Source organism: Pogona vitticeps, chromosome 2 (assembly GCF_051106095.1).
Source record: "Pogona vitticeps strain Pit_001003342236 chromosome 2, PviZW2.1, whole genome shotgun sequence".
NCBI lineage: Eukaryota > Metazoa > Chordata > Lepidosauria > Squamata > Agamidae > Pogona > Pogona vitticeps.
In genome coordinates, this window is record NC_135784.1 from 246064827 (window position 1) to 246082061 (window position 17235).

The 17235-nt window shown below is 39.4% G+C and overlaps 1 protein-coding gene and 1 long non-coding RNA gene across 9 annotated transcripts in view; one reads left to right on the forward strand and one right to left on the reverse strand.

The window, feature by feature from the left end:
• The window catches only part of SEMA4D (semaphorin 4D), a 152445-nt gene that overhangs the window by 13841 nt on the left and 121369 nt on the right, over positions 1-17235 (reverse strand). For 7 of the 8 annotated variants that reach the window (XM_072992376.2, XM_078386199.1, XM_020796591.3 and 4 more), the window contains 3 exons: positions 14152-14324; positions 7767-7810; positions 3477-5882 (listed from right to left, as the gene is read on the reverse strand). In XM_072992376.2, coding sequence (XP_072848477.2) covers positions 4966-5882; positions 7767-7810; positions 14152-14324 — 1134 coding nt within the window. In that variant the 3' untranslated portion in view covers positions 3477-4965. Of the gene's footprint in view, positions 1-3476; positions 5883-7766; positions 7811-14151; positions 14325-17235 lie in introns of those variants that run through there. The other variant, XM_078386204.1, reaches the window with a different exon arrangement.
• Positions 8436-9592, forward strand: LOC144586984 (uncharacterized). The gene is made up of 2 exons (XR_013542098.1): positions 8436-8505; positions 9464-9592. It is a non-coding gene; the product is annotated as an uncharacterized LOC144586984 (long non-coding RNA).

The following is a 17235-nucleotide window of genomic DNA, read 5'->3' on the forward strand; positions in this document are numbered from 1 at the left end:
CATTCTGTGGCAAGGCAGTAGAAATATTCATTTGCTGTATTTTCTCTCACATTTCATGTAATTGCAGTACCACTAACTTGAAATACTTTTTACAGCAGGCCATTCACTTCAGTGTGTTGGTGAGCCAATAGACTGCAGTCTACAAAGGGAAGCCACGCAAACAGGAAAAGTGTGGGAAGTACTTCCTTTTCCTCTAGCAGAAATCAAACCCAGTCAGAATACAACATACAGTGGACCCTTGACTTACAGACGGCTTGACTTACAGACTTTTTGAGTTACAGACTTCTCTGGCCGCAAAATTTAGGTTTGACTTGCAAACTGAGATTTGACTTACAGACCAGAAAAAAACCAAAATGGAACAAAAACGGCCTGTTATGGGATTAATCAGTTTTCAATGCACTGTACGTCAATGGAGACTTGACTTACAGACTTTTTGACTTGAGAACCGCCTTCCAATACGGATTAAGTTCTCAAGTCAAGACCCCACTGTACAGCTAACCTAAATCCAAAAGCAATCCAATAGGCCTGCCTATAACAAGTTACTCACTAGGGAGAGAAACAGTGTAACTAAGTAACATTCTAGAAGTAGTAAGGAGGATGGAAGCCATTGTGTTGATGTAACTAGTAATAGCTTGTGACTACTTTAAAAACAAATTATAAGTGGCATTTTGAGAATTTTGTGTGTTTTATGCCATTCTCAGATCTCAACAATCTAATTTTTAGAACAAATGAAAAATATCAATACACTGAGTTGTCCTCTTTCTTTTATACTGTAATGAGTAACGGCAGATTACTTCTTAAATACTAGTAACAAGTAACAAGAACAAATTACTTTTCAAAAGTAAAGTTCCTAATATTCCTCCATACTGGAATCTCTAAATGGAGAAGCTAGTTTTAAACAACCCATGGCCCTATGGGAACATTGGCACCTTGAAGACGACTATTCTTGTAACCTGATCAATTGCATAACTAGCAGTTCTTGAGTCATGGCAGCACCTGACCCTTCAGCTATTAAAAAAGAAATCACGTAACACATTAAGCAGCAAGACAGACAATTCTTATCAGAGTATTTACAGTGCTAAGCCCTTTGCCCTAATTAGAAGATGCACATCATCTGCTAGGACAGGACATTAATTGTTTTATACAATTAGGGAAATTTGTTTGGTCCATCAGAATGAGCCAAGATTTGGTGTGTGTGTGTGTGTAAATTTTACACCCAAGAATTCAAGGTTCAACTCTTAGAGTACATAGTGGAAAGGTACAGAATATACTTTTTAAATAGATTACTAGAGTAGATTACCTAAATCCATACAAACAAATGAAAAGCCGAGAGTTTTAAAGAAAAGAGGATATTTGATCCAACTTTCTACCCCAAGGCCATCTTAATTAATTATCTGAAACCTCAGTAAAGCTCACAGAATTCACTTGTTCTTGGAGCCCAGCCAGAAGGAGCACTAGCTTCTTCCAATTACCTGTTGGAGAAAGGGCATTCTGGACATTCCCACTGGTTGAGCCACCAACAGCCATATGAGCAATGCAAAATCATCCTGAACTGGGCAGAAATGCCTACATATAATTAACCAATATGTTCTGGCACTGAACAACTGATCTCTCTCCTCTACCTCTTTTCTTCATTCTCCACCTCCTGCATATCTTGTCTTTTTCATTTCTCAGTCTAATGAGAGGGTGTCTCTTCACGATGAAAGCCATTTTGGAAGAGCATAATTAACAGAAATATGGGACGAACATAACATCTGGATTGCAGTTCCCCAAATCATGGGGGACACGTGACAGGGCGTTCTCTGTTGCTGCTCCCAGACTCTGGAACTCCTTCCCATAGGAAGGTAGATCATTGCTATCCTTTCTGTTTAAGCAAGCTTTCCCTTAATAACTGGTGGGCTGAGAGGGGGTTTTAAATGAATGGTTGTGCTCTGTTTTAATGTATTTTAGCATTTATTTTATTAGTGTTTTTAATGTAATACTTGTTTACTTCTTAAATATTTGTATACCTACAGTTTTTAACTTCTGCATGTTGTCTTTTTAATGATGTAAGCCATCCTGGGTTCTTTTTATGAAGAAAGGAAGGATTAAAATGTTTTAAATAAATAAATTATAATAGATTATTTTTCTTCAAAGCATGGTGCAGAACCACTTCTGATGCAGTTTAGATTTGCCTTCCTCAACCTGGGGCCTTTTAGATTGGGTTAGATTATAACTGCCATCATCCATTGTCTACATGATTATAGCCCAGCAAAACTGAAGGGCTCCAAGATGGAGAAAGGATGCCCTAAAAATAGTTTTTAAAAGTATCGTTTTCCTGTGATAAATTGATTTCTGCAGAACTCACTGCCAAACTACTCTTAGTCCAACAACATTATTAAAGAAAAACATTTAGCTGAATTTGCATGAGCGTTAGCTGCCTTGAACAACTTTTTTGACATAAAGGTAGAATGTAGAAGGCAGAACCCTACTCGAAACCTATGCTGATTTGACACATGATCAGGAATCCGAGCAGTAATTCATTAATTAGCACTGCAGTTCATGCAGTTACACTTACACCGGTGTAAATCTCCAATAGCATTCTGGTCAAACTAAGCCAAAACAAGTCACATTTAGAGGTATTTTCCCCTTTACAATGTATTCAAATATACTATGGCTCTACAATTTATTATTAAAATTGTTTAATTGAACACACTTGATGAATACCTTGAAATGCTTGATTTGCATGACTTAAATAAAGGAAATACAGCATATTTCTTAAGCTAAAACATAAATATTAAAAATAGTGTTTCGTCAACCTACCAAATGCAGCCAAGGATTTTTAACTCTGTCAAGGATGGGTATCACGCATGCAGTGGCCCCAAACAAAACACAACGAAGTGCCTGCTTTTAGTTGGAGGACAGTCAGAGAGCCCTTAGACTATAGCCATCAGCAAGGCAGTGACTGATGAACAAAGGATCCCCTGACTTACCTGTGGCTTGACAGAAGAGGAGGAAGGTGCTATGGGGGTTAACATGCTGGATCTGGTCACTTAAGAAAGGTGGTATCAATACAACTCTGGAAAAATCTGTACTAGACCAATCATCATCAGGCTGGGGACTGAAGGGTGGAGGAGGTGGTTCCCTTCCCACACAGGAAGAAAAGGAAGTACCAGTGGGAGGAAAAGCTACAGAGGATGAAGCTGTTGACAGAAGAGGATAGAAAGGTGGGGGACAGGGAAGAAGAAGGAGAGGGCACTGAGGAAAAATGTAGTAAGAAACACGTCACACACCAAATAAATAATGTGCGAAAGAAGGAAATGAAAAGAGAAAACAGTGAACATAAATGAAAAGAAAACTATTACTTCTCTGTCATGTCCATTATAAAGCAAGACATCACATCTCTTTTAGCTGTGCGAAAACTGCCAGATTACACCTAAAAGGTTTATTTTTCTTTCATAGTAACTAGTTATTACTGCTCAGTGACAAGGATGGAATATAATTAATTCCAATATTTATTCATCATTTTGTTCATTTACACACAATTAAAAATAGAAAAATAAAAGTAAACAATCATACAAAATATAAAACTGTTTCCACTAAGACCATTTAGGGTGGGTTGGAGGAAGAGTTCAACAATCATGAGGAAAAAAGTTTGAGGGCCTACTGCCCACTCAACAATGAGAACTGTTCACTATTTCTAAGCTCCGTTTCTTACATAAAACACGGGAGACACAAAGACAGTGAGATACAAATATTTAAAACTGTACAGCACAAAGGAATTTTACAGACAAATAGTGCTGCTGTGAACCACATTTAGTATATTTGAGTCCCAGGAGAGATAATGCAGCTATATCTGCGGGCAGCACTTCCTTATTATATCAGGTCTCCTTCTCCAGTTGCTCCTTTAAAAAAGTTCATGGATGTTGTGAAGAAAATGTGGAAATATTTGGCAAAGTTGGTGTGCGTGTGTGTATGTGTAATCTGATTGCTTTCCAACTGTGAAAGAAGTTGAAAATCACATCACATACTGAACTGTGTCTTTTTGGGAAGTCCATCAAATGCTTGCCAATCACATCTGCCCGACCCAAGCTTCTCACACCAGCATGGTTCAGTGACAATGGTTTGCCCACAATAATCCACTTAAAAGGAAAAAAAAATCCAAACCCTTAAATCCATACAAATCTAGTTAACATGGCAGTGTCCGGGTTCTTTTTAAAAATATCTCTTTTCTAAAACTAACTTCCCCACAACAACAAAAATGAATATTAAATACTGAAAGTGATAACTATATCAATGCCTCTAAAAGGAAAGGAAAGCATGTAACCAAAGCATATCCCTGAGAACCTTAAGCAAATCTAGCCAGATTTGTCCCAATATATATCATTTTCTACAAGGTAAATGAACTTCTTTTCTTTAAAGATCCAACATGTCTTTCATCAGCTAAATCTACCAGACAAAATACAACTACTGCAATACATTAAGCATTAAAAATCATTAGAAACAAAGAAATGTCCCAATCTGGACAAAAACACTATCATTTACCAATCTGATAAACTAAATATCATTTCCAATTTGGAATTAAACTGAAATTAGATTTTTAATGGCAGTTAAATTATGCAGAGGCTGGAGCTACTTAAATCCTTTTTGGCATGGCTCTATCGTCTATGAAAAAGAGGAATTAATCGAAGTAGTACATGCAGGTATTAAGTCATCCTTGGCAGGAGATGCTGAAATTCACAATGTGGAACCAGAACTGGCCATTTAAAATGACAATAGAACAAACACACAAAAAACAAATGTGTAACAGAGTGGTTCTGAGAAAATGCAAGACTATTCTCTGCTTTGTCCTGGTGCAAAATAACCATGTTGCCATTTATAAAAACTAACAACATGTAGCCCTTTCTGACCCAGTTATCACATTAAAAATGTGTGTACAATTCAGTTCAATGGTACTTGTGTTATGGAAATTGAGGACATTCTCCTCTAATCACCCTCTGCATCTGAATCAGCAAATTTCAATTCACACTTAACGTCAAAAGGTTTATCCTTGACTTTATAGGACTGTGAATGTTCCTCATCATGTTGAACATGGCCATTCCCATAGTCTGCTTCAGTCTCATATCCTGTGTCATGGGCTGGTTTTGGATGTTCACCACTTTGGGTCATGAGACTGCCTGGTTCAACCAGGGTCTCCTTTACACTTTGCTCACAATCAGAAAAGTCAGCCTTGGGTTTCTTCTTCCCAAGTGACATAGCAGAGCGGAACTTGAGACACTGGTCTGGTAAATACCCTTTGTAGCAGTTGTAAGCAACAAGACAAAGGAAGAGAACAAAAAAGAACAGGAAAAGAGACATCAGAAGCGAATTATCATTTGACTTTAGAAAGAGAGTCTTTTCAGGGACTTCGGGAACCAATTCTGAGCGTTCGATGCCAGCGACAGTGCTCATAATGTTGGGGAAAATGGGGTTTGTTACTATCCTGGATGTTGCAATAGTTACAACTGGAGTGGTCGACGTGTACACAGCAGACCCCTGGGTAGTTACAACTGATGCTTTGAGTTCTTCTCCATTACCTTCTGTCCTTGTGGTTGGCTGAGCTGGGCTTGGAGTGTGGGGGTGGACTTTCTTCAGTTCCAAGACATGTTTAATCAACACCTGCGAGAACTTTTGATTCTTCACTTTCTCTTCAGACAGGCACTGATAGACCCCACTATCACCATCCGACAAATTGAAAATGAGCAGCGCTTTCTCCAGAAGACGGTACTTGGGGCTTTCCACCTTTAACACGTCATCCTTGAATTTCCAAACCACTTGGGCCAGGTTGGACTTTTGGGAACATTTCAGCTCTGCAGTGCTCCCGTGCTTGAATGTATGCTGCAGGGAATGCTCTCTTACATCATCTGGAACAGCAAAATAAATGTGAATAAGATCAGAGCTGAGGGGTTTGGAGTGAGGGGGGGGGGGAAGGTACAATGGGAAGACCAAATTAGCCATGCATAAAAGTGACTTGTTCTCAGTGAGATCCAAGCTAGCTTACCAAAGTGCACTAAAGGAGTATCCAACTGGAGTTTTCCACTGATTGAACGCATTTGTCACTAAAACAAGGTAACCCCACCATCCTCACCCCCACTCTACTGCTGCACAGGTGGCATAGGGGCTGCAGAAGAAGGGCAAAATCAACAGAAACCAACCTCTCTTTGTTTTGCTCATAAGATGTTTTGAACCAGTGGAAGGACATCAACTGGTTGCTACCCTTATTTATGAGTGCCAAGGAGCTACCTACAATGTGAGGGGTAAGCTACTTGATTAGGAAGTAATGGTAATTTCCTTGTGCAAATTAACTCCAGCATTGGCTATTTTGCCATATTCAGAAGGGGATTCAGGATAAGAAAAACATGAAAACTTGAAAAAGGGCTACACTGAGCTTTCATTATTATGTGTGTGCTCAGGTACCACAGGAACCAAGATAGGTGTGCATGTTCAGCCTAATAAAATCAAAACACACAAGAAGAAACCCCCATAAAAGCAGGGGAAGAATAAAAAAAATGAGACCTAAAATAAATGATCCCACAAATCGTGAGCATTCTAAAACATATTGCATTATCTCTTCTCTGAAATGCTGCTTTTGCAATTGAAACTGTATGGCAAGGATGTCACAGTACAGTATTTTAAAATCAGAACTACCTGAATTAAGATTGCTGCTACGACTGCTGGCACTACAGGCCGCTACTAAATATGCAACCTAATCCAGCAACAGCATCAACATACAGGTAGATGGCTGCACAGAGTCCAGCATAATGGAAGACAAGGGTCTTCCAGGTGAGGCAATGGTCCTTTGTTCCTTATGTGCAAGGAGCCCTGACAGAGAGAATCCTCATGCCCTACAGGAAACTTCACCTGAGTCATGGCACACAAAAGAAACCTTACCCACAAGAACTCCAGGTGTGTATGGGACTCTAAAGAAGAAATTATCTGGCATTTCTACTGAAAAATATCTATACATTACAATAGTAATATTAATGAAATGGAAGGCTATTACGACCCAAAATCCTTCCTGTTATCCACACACTAGTTTCACTTTTTGATGCACTATGCCTAGAAACTGTACACAATATTTGTTCTTTCCAAAATGCATAATCTCTTAAATAATTTGCTTTATTTTCTGCTGACTAAATCACATTATCCACTACCACTGATTTTGGAAACCTGAGTAACAATGCAAGAGTGGCACAAATCTAAAGGAAGATCATTTTCTCATTTCCCCAAGGAATTCTGCTATAAAAAAAGCTTTTGTTAACTACGTGACAGCATCCCAGCTGAATCCATGCTATAGAAATTTCCATGACAAACCTCTAGGTTCACATATAAGCTGCTTCACATCAACACCCTGCTTGCAGACGGAGCTGCTCTGCGTGGTGCTGATGATAAAGCTCTCTCTTTGTAAGAATAGGCATCTCTGCTCAGGGACAGTTTTGCATGGCCATCATGATTTGTGTGCCTGGCAGCTCTTTCCTGAACTGCTATGACTGTGTATCCACTGTTCGGAGGTATCTCACACCTGGACGCTGCTCAAGTGTGAGCCCAGCCCAGTGGCCCTCAAGGTGTGTTCCTTGAAGGGATTGCTATGTGTATCACTAGATGTGGACAACGTACCAAATATTTTTTTTTTCCATTCTAAGAAAAACATACAACAGAAATGGAACACACTGTGTGAAGTAACTCAGATGCTGAATGGTGAACTTATTTACAGTGTTATTGTTCAACCCGCCAGAGAACAAGCTTACCAGTGCAAGAAGAAGCATTTCCACCTATATTCTGAATCCAGTCTCTAAAAACAAGAAGTACAATAAGAGATTCAATATACTTGTCACACCTCACATAACCAGCCCTCCATGTAACAAATCTCCCCTTTTAGTTCTAAGTGAAGATCTGCTGGGAAATGACGGAACTTGTCAGAAAAGGTAGTTGCACACACATTCAGAGGGCATGGATCTTCTCTTTCTCTCTCCCTCTTTTTCTTTGCTGAAAGGCAATGCTGTAGAGCATGACAGATGGAACCTTCATGTCAGCCACCAAACACTTGAGGTTAAAAAGCAGTTTGCATGGCAATTTTGGAAAGCTCAGCAAAAGTAACCAAAAAGTTCTAACGGGCAAAATGTTCACCTCACAGTGATTTGCAACCAATTAATGAGGATATTAGTGGCAAAACAGCCCAAATTTGTAGTTTCTCCACAGCAAACTAAAGATAGCCTTTACCTTTAAATATGAACATCTTCTGAACATCGCTTTTTTTCTTACTGCAGTTTGTGGTTCTGTTTGTTTTTAAGGTAACTAAACACAATATTGCGGAAGGAAGTGGAGGGGAGAACAGCCCACACCTCTTTATGGGTTAAATCTGCAGTGAATTTTAGAGGAAGTAGAAGGGGGAGGTGTTGAGCTTCTGTTATCCTGCTTGTTAATATAGGAAACGGAGATCACCCGCCTGATGGATACACTCAGAAGAAAAATTACCCCAAGACAAAGGTCAGGCAATGACATGACTCGTTCATGCTGTTCACAGCTTCCAATTGTTTCCTGTGATGGTCTGACATATCTCCTCTAACTCTCAGTGCCCCTCAGGAAGCCTCCAGTGGGGCTATAAGGAGCTTCACGATGAACAGGGCTTGGAAAAGTTACCCTTTTGGACTAAAACCCCCAGGGGCTTGCTGGATAGGTGATTCCAGAAGGTGCAATCCCCTCCCCCCCCCCAAAAAAAGAACGTCTCTAAGTTCTATGGTCCCTATCTTAGCACCACTGTTGACAATACCGACATGGAAATGAATAAAATACTTGAAGCAAACCAACACTGGTATCTGTGTGAAATCACTTCACTTTCCAGCCTGGAATAAACAAAGTCAAACAAAGATTAAGATATTTGGGTTTGCAGAAACCAAAAGGATCTTGCATTCCCTGGTTTCCAGGTCAAGTACAGCCTGTTCCTGATAGCTGTGTTCCTTATTCAAAACTCTTGTCTGATACAGAAATGTTATTTCAATGGCTTAGTTTAACTGTGCCTCTGAAAATTTGGACAGGCAGACTAGAAAATTTCTGTCTCGGGATACATTTTTGTCTTTTAATTTTTAAAGAGGTAGAATCAATATTTCATGCTCCTTTTTCACTGTAATTTTTATTCAAGACATTAAGGAATAATTGTTTCCAGATCGATCCAAGATCTCATTATTTTTTTCATGAAACAAATATTATTACTGAACAAGCTGCAATGTTTCTGAATACTGTTTATCTCCCAGCTAAGTGACTGTCAGTTTTTAAGTTATATTTGGAATACTCATTATGGCTTTTAATCATCATCGTTTATTTCCCAATAAACGATACCAAAATAGCAGGATTTGTTTTACTGCATTACCATCACTTTTTTGTATTTTTACTTTTATTGTTGATGTGGTTGATTGAATGCAAATAAAATTTATCTTACTCTTCCCAGTTCCATCAACCAACTGCCAGCCAATGTCTACAGTAAAGTAAAACAGCAAACTCCTACAACCAACTAGGTAAGTCAGGCAAAACAGAGAACAGAAAGGTCTTCTCTTGTATCCCCACCCCACATCCCATGGACACAATTATCTTCATAATGTGGTATACCACTTAGCATGCTGAACTGCCATTTGGGAGATCTAGGTTCCTGTCTCTCCACACTATGAACCTCACTGGGCCAGCTACCGCCTCTCAACCTGACCATCTCACAGGATTGTTTGGATCCAGGGGAGAAGAGAACCGAAAAATGAGAGATGACACTGGTGGCGACAGTGCTTGCTCACTCTGGCAACTGCAATCTTAATCAAACAACATTCACTAGCTTGACTAAGAGACAGCAAACAGTGGGTAATATGGTCTGGAGCGGTGCCATTTTAGACAGTTCCTCCTAATTTCTGCTTCCCAGTGCCAGGCACAAATGGCTGTCCATCATCCAAGGGTGAGGGATTTTTCTTTTTAATCATCTTGGCTTGTGTGTGTATCCTTTTTCTCTAGAACATTTTTATCAACATCAGCTAGAGCTGCTCTGGCAAGCAGGCAGGATACAAATTATGAAATAAACAGAGAAAAGCCATACAAAAGATATGGCAAACGGTAATTATGAAGACAGTATCCCTTGCAGTATCTGCATTGCAAAAATATAATTTATACAAATATGGAACTTCCAGAAAGGCAGAACTGCTCAATTCCTTTAAGAACATAAAAAGAGCCCTGCTGGATCAGGCCAAGGACCCATCTAGTCCAGCTTCCTGTGTCTCATGGTGGTCCCACCAGATGTCTCTGGGAGCACACGAGACAACTAGATAGCTGTCTCCTGACACCCCTCCCCTGCATCTGGCATTTGGAGGTACCTTCCTTTTAAGCCTGGAAATTATACATTCCCATCATGGCTTGTAACCTGCAATGGACTATTCCTTCAGAAATCTGTCCAATCCCCTTTTAAAGGCATCTAGGCCAGATGCCATCACCACATCCTGTGGCAAAGACTTCCATAGACTAACAACATGCTTGGTAAGAAAAAAATATTTTCTTTTGTCTGTTCTCAATCTCCCAACACACAATTTGAGTGGACGTCCCCTGGTTCTAGTATTGCATGAGATGGAAAAGAGCTACCCTCTATCCATCCTCTGCACAATTTTATATGTCTCAATCAATCATGTCCCCCCTCAGGCCCTTTCTCTAGACTAAAGAGCCCCAAACGCTGCAGCCTTTTCTCATAAGGGAGGTGTCCCAGCCCAGTCATCATTTTAGTTGCTCTCTTCTGCACCTTTTCCAGTTCCATGATGTCTTTTTTGAAGTGTGGCGACCAAAACTGTACTCAATACTCCAGGTGCAGCCTTACCAGTGTTTTGTACAATAGCATTAGAATGTTCGCTGTTTTATTTTCAATCCCCTTTTTAATGAATTGGTCTTCTTCAGTTCTTTATTACCGCCGCACACTGGGTTGATATTTTCACCGAGCTATTTTAGCTTGGTCTTTTTCCAAAAGACAGTCTATGACCCTCCAGGTAAACGTGAAATAGAAATGGAGGGGAGAGAATTGCACTTTGAGATTGAAAAACAAACAGTCAAGGAATACCTTATTCTTTTGAATGGGTTCAAATCCCCAGGGCCAGATTAACTGCGTCCAAAACTATTCATGGAACTGGCCGAAGAACTCTCTGAATCACTGTTCCATATTTTCTTCAATCATAAAGTGCCAGATGATTGGAAATGGGCTAACATTGTTCCTATCTTCAATAAGGGCAAAAAGGAGGAATCTGGGAACTGCAGAGCACTCAGCCTCGACATCAATACCACTGAAAATTTTGGAGCAGATTATAAAGCAGTTAGTCTGCAAGCACCTTGAAAACAATGCAGTAATATTTAGACGCCAATAAAGATTTGTCAAGAACAAATCCTTTTTTTATTGGGTAACCTCCCTGGTAAAGAATGGGAATGCTGCAGACTTCAGCAAATCCTTTGATAAAGTGCTCCATGATATTCTGATTAGTAAACTAACTAAGTGTTGGCTGGATACAACAACTGTCAGGTGGATACACAGTTGGTTACAGAATCATACTCAGAGAGTGCTTATCGATGGCTCTTTCTCAAATTAGAAGGAGATAACAAGTGGGGTACCACGACAGCTCAGTCCTAGGCCTGGTGCTCGGCCTGATGCTCATCAACATTTTCACTAATGACTTGGATGAAGGAGTGCAGGGATTGCTCATCAAATTTGCGGATGACAAAATTGGGTGGAATAGCTGATACCCAAGAAGACAGAAACAAAATTCAAAAAGATCTTAATAGGCTTGAGCAGTGGGCTGAAAATAACAGAATGGAATTTAACAGGGATAAGTGTTACAACTGGGGGTGGGGAACCAATTGCACAATTACAAGATGGAGGATACTTGGCTCAGTAATACTATGAGTGAGAAGGATCTTGGAATTGTTGTAGATGAAAAGTTGAAATGAGCCAATAGTGTGGCTGCAAAAGAAGAAAATGCTAGTTTAGAACGTATTAACGGAAGTATAGTTTCCAAATCATGTGAGGTACTAGTCCCTATCTATTCAGCACTGGTTAGGCCTAATCTTGAGTACTGTGTCCAGTTCTGGACACTTTAAGAAGGATGCCAACAAACTGGGACAAGTTCAGAGGAGGGCAAGGATGATCAGGCTGCTGGAAACCAAGCCCTATGAGGAAAGACTGGAAGAACTGGACATGTTTAGCCTTGAGAAAAGAAGACTGAGGGGAGATATGGTAGAAGTTTTCAAATACAGTGGTGCCTCGCACAATAATTGCTTCATACAACGATGAATTCACACAGCGATGGGTTTTTTTGAGGAATTTCCCCCATCGTTTAACGATGTTCTCTATGGGGGAATTTCACTTAACGAGGTCCCTTTTTGCTCATTTAAAAGTGTCTTAAAATGTTTGAAACCTGTTTTAAATGCTTGGATTCCATAGTGCACCTTGTGAAACATGTGCAAACTTAATTTGGTTTTGTTCTGAGTCTTCATTAATTTTTGGTGATTTTTTTATTTTCCCCATTTAAATCAATTGAATGCACAGTTCAATGCATTTAAATAGGGAAAACAAAAAATCACTAAAAATTAAGGACGACTCAGAACAACACCAAATTAAGTTTGCATAGGGTTCAGGAGGTGGGCTAACGATTGCAAGCATTTAAAACCTGTTCCAAACATTGTAAGGCATTTTTACAGGAGCGAAAACGGACATCGGAAAGAGCTTCAAAAGCAGGAAAACGGAGATCAAAGAAGCCCTTTCCAATGTCCGTTTTCGTTCCTGTAAAAGTGCCTTACAATGTTTGGAACAGGTTTTAAATGCTTGCAATCGTTAGCCCACCTCCTGAACCCTATGCAAACTTAATTTGGTGTTGTTCTGAGTCGTCCTTAATTTTTGGTGATTTTTTGAATTTTCTCTCATTGGAATGCATTGAACTTTCCGTCCAATGCATTCCAATGAGAGAAAATTCAAAAAATTACCAAAATTTAAAGACGACTCAGAACAACATCAAATTAAGTTTGCATAGGGTTCAGGAGGTGGGCTAACGATTGCAAGCATTTAAAACCTGTTCCAAACATTGTAAGGCACTTTTACAGGAGCAAAAAAGGACTTTGCAAAGCCACTGAAATGTATTGAGTCGGATTCAATACATTCCAATGGAGGAAACATTGTTTTACTCAACAATGTTTCCTATGGGTTTTTTCACTTAAAGACGGCAATCTTTTAACCGGTTTTCAATTCATTCCTATGGGAAATGGTGTTTCACAGAACGATGTTTCACACAACGTTGATTTTTTTGGAACCAATTAACATCGTTGTGTGAGGCACCACTGTACTTGAAAGGCTGTCATACAGAAGAGGGGCAGGATGTATTCTTGATCATCCCAGAGTGCAAAACACACAAAAATGGGCTCAGGCTACAAGAAGCCAGATTTAGGCTGAATATCAGGAAAATTTCTTAACTGTTAGAGCACTACAACAATGGAACCAATTACCTCTGGAGGCAGTTACTGCTCCAGCACTGGAGGCATTGAGAGAAAATTAGACAACCATCTTTCAGATATACTTTGATTTGGATCCTTGCATTGAGAAGGGGGCTGAACTCTATAAGCCCCTTCCAAGCGACAAAACTTCTGGAAATCTTCTTCACCCCTGTTCCCCCACTATCTGAGATTTATCAGAGATTGCTCATACATGAAGGGCATATTCTGGTAGCTGTTACATCTTCAAAAAGGTGGGCAACTCCCAAGCCCCCTCCCCTCTATGCAAGCCAACATTTGGCAGCACACTGAAAAACTTTAACATAAGCACAAATGCTCAGATTAAAGCCACATGGGATTTACCACCAATATCTGGCTGTTTCATTTGCTGTTTACAGTTTGCTCTGAAATCTGGCAATGTGATTTGCTTCTAAACTGTAGCAGTAAAGCAGCAGCATGAGGGCAGTAAGCCGGTCTCCCTCTAAGAACCTTCAGCGTCACTTACTCTGACATAACTTCAAAAAGGAATCTAAAACCTGAGATTGTTGTGAAGTTGCATTCTGTACCCTCAATCAACTTTTTAATGCTAGTTGTGCTCTTGGAACTTATTTCGCAAGAGACCACGTAGACAGATCAAAGGGCACTTACTGTTGAGTCTCACTTTCTTTAAAGATATCCACACAAAGAGACAGATGGGGATTCCAAGCACAGTATGGATCTCTTGCCAGAACACAGTCCACACAGGTCCGGTGCTTGTCACAAAATGCAACAGGAGACTGGACAACTCCTACATTAGATCCAGCATAGAGATACTGCTGGCCCTATAAAAACACAGAAGGGATGATTGGTCATTTCCCCATGGCAATTAATTTCAGATGTCAAACATTCTAGCTATTACAGTCTCAGAGAAACTACAAATCATGACCATTCACACTGGAAGATGAAGCAGGCTTAGTTTTAAACAAAAGTTTTCTTTTAAAAAAGGAAATAAGGTAGAAAGTAAAAAACACGAAAACAGCGTGCATTTTTAAGTTGAAAGGGTACGTTTTTCAAATACAGTGGTGCCTCACTTAACAACGATAATCCGTTCCAGGAAAATCACTTCATGACAGTCACGTGTGAAGGGCTGCTAAACTTCTGACACACCAAATGTTTGTATTTCAATGCCAGAAGCCCTAAGCCTGTACTGCTAATGATGAAGGCCTCTGAGTTCTAGTCCAAAACCTTTCCACCCCTGTCCTAGTGTGTGAGAAATGGGTATAGTATCATTCTACCATTAATGCCCCTAAAATATCTGTTTATTTATTCATCAGTCATTTCTCTGTAGACAGTTAACTCCCATTTATTTGAAGACTGAAATTCAATGCTTTCCTTTGGCCATGTGGGTAAATGCTTTAGCAAGCTTTCCCTTGCCTGTCTGGTTAAAATGAGGTGGTGAAACATGAAAGTGAAACATGCCACATGGTTTCCCCTTTTCTCTGTCAGGCCAGAACGTATGATGCTAGAACACCTTCTTAAAATTTCTAAAGATCTTTACAGGCATCTCGGAAAAATCAGAAGCCTGTGTTCATCATAGCTGGCACTTATCTCTGAAAGAGTTAATTCCATTATGCGACCAGATAACCACTTCTAATCATATCAAAATTCATCTGGGTATCAAGGCTGGCCGGACAGCTCAGAGAGTTAGACATCTAGCTGTGGAACCAGAGGTTGGGAGTTCAATCTCCCACTGGGCATCCCAGAAGAGCCAGTCCATGTGGCTTTGGGTAACATGTACAGCCCAGGATGCCCACAAGAGAAGGAAATATAAACCACTTCTGAGTACCCTCTACCTAGAAAATCCTGGAAAGGGTCACCATAAATCAGAATTGACTTGACAGCACACAATTACTATTATTCTTATAGAGGTGTATTTTCGTTGTCTGAAAAATTCCAGGAAACATCAGCCTGTCTATTTCTACCGGTTTTATTTATCCACATTGCTTTTATGTTTCATAAGCATAAAAATACTTCAAAGTTGCTGAAAACATGCAACTTTTGTTACAGGCAATTACTTCAATTATACAAAGAACAGTGTTACAGCTATGAAAAACTGGAGGCCCAAATGCTTAAACAGCAATTTATTCTTGTAGCTTTGGAAAAACTGATTAACATCAAGAAAGTTCGAAACTATGGAAAGTTGCAAACAGAATTTTTTAAATTACTGTATATTATAAAAGCAAACCTTTTATTATAGTAAAAAAGCAAAAATATTATAAAAGCAAACCTTAAGTTGTAGTTAGAACGTAAGTTAGAAAAACACATTTCAGTTGTAAGCTTTCGGCCTACATTTCAGCTTTTCTGTAACTTTTATCAAATTCGTAACCTTTGTTTATATTTTGACTTGCAGTGACTTTTAGCACACAGGTGTTCAAACCTCATTTTTAAATCATAACATACATTTTCAGGATTGCATTTTTTTACATTCCCCTGAATAATAACATTTCAAACTTTAGCATCTCTACAATTATGAACACAGAGGAGAATGTTCCAGTAACCTTAAGAAGTCTTTTCTAATACTTCCAGAATGTCATTTCAATTTCTTAAAGCCCAATACAGAAATGTATCTGTACCATGGTACCACAAACAGGGTGTGTTTGTGGTGACATGGTACTATGAAGCCTTGTCTGTTATCTCCTGCTCCATCAGTGGAACAGCAAGACTGGAATTATGTTTTCCATTTTTTTCTAGATGTAATTGTTTTCATCCTATCTCATCAGCGGAACCTCATTTTTTTTTTCTTATGAAGAGGAACTAGAACACTGAGACCTACATGGCTGTCCAATCTTCTTGTTGTTCCAGCTAGGTTGTGAGATGAATGTGTGTGCTATGTACAATCAAGTTGAAACTGAGTCAGAGAGGCTCTACTAGAGATTTCAAGGTAAGTGAGATATTTAAGGAGTGGTTCTACCACCCAAACCCCCCAAAGTGAGCTTCTTTGGCCAAGCAGAGATTCAAATACAAGTCTCCTGAGCCCTAATCCATCACTCTGTTCTCACTGGCTGTGAGATTTAATACACCTGTCAAAATAATTGAAATGGACTGCTATATAGATACAGTGGAATAATAAACGCTTGATTTTTATTACTGCTAGTTGCTCAGTTCTGCTGACAATAATGACCCATGTCTAATACAAATGAACTGTGACTTATCAATTGAATGAGCAAAGGAGAAGCAACAGCAGCAACAGCATTTTGGGATTGTTTTGGCATGAGTAGCAAGTGTCTGGCACACAAGTAGCTATGTAATGTATTATAGTAAATTCTGCCTTTTGCTATACTTTCCCTTAGTTGCTATTGGTCCAACATGCTTTCCTTATCACAAAGAAGGAAAAAGACTTATGTTACATGAAGTCAGTGACTTACGAGTTATTAAAAAAATTGAGATAGCTTTGCACTGATGTTCCCTACCGAAGAATTTCCAGGGGATAGCAGACAAATTAGTTCAGGGTCTACATAGTCATGCATCAAAGAGAAGAAAGAGATGCATGATATTTTAGAGACTAAGAAGTTTAATTGGCATGAGCTTTCATGGACTGTAGCCTGCTTCACCTGATTCAATCCAAATATAAAGTGATCTGAAGTCCACAAATGCTTTTGCTAACTAAAACTTGTTAATTTTTAAAGCATCAAGCCATTGTAAGTGCTGTATTGCCTGGCAAGCCACCTTGGTTTTGAAGAAGAGACATGTAAG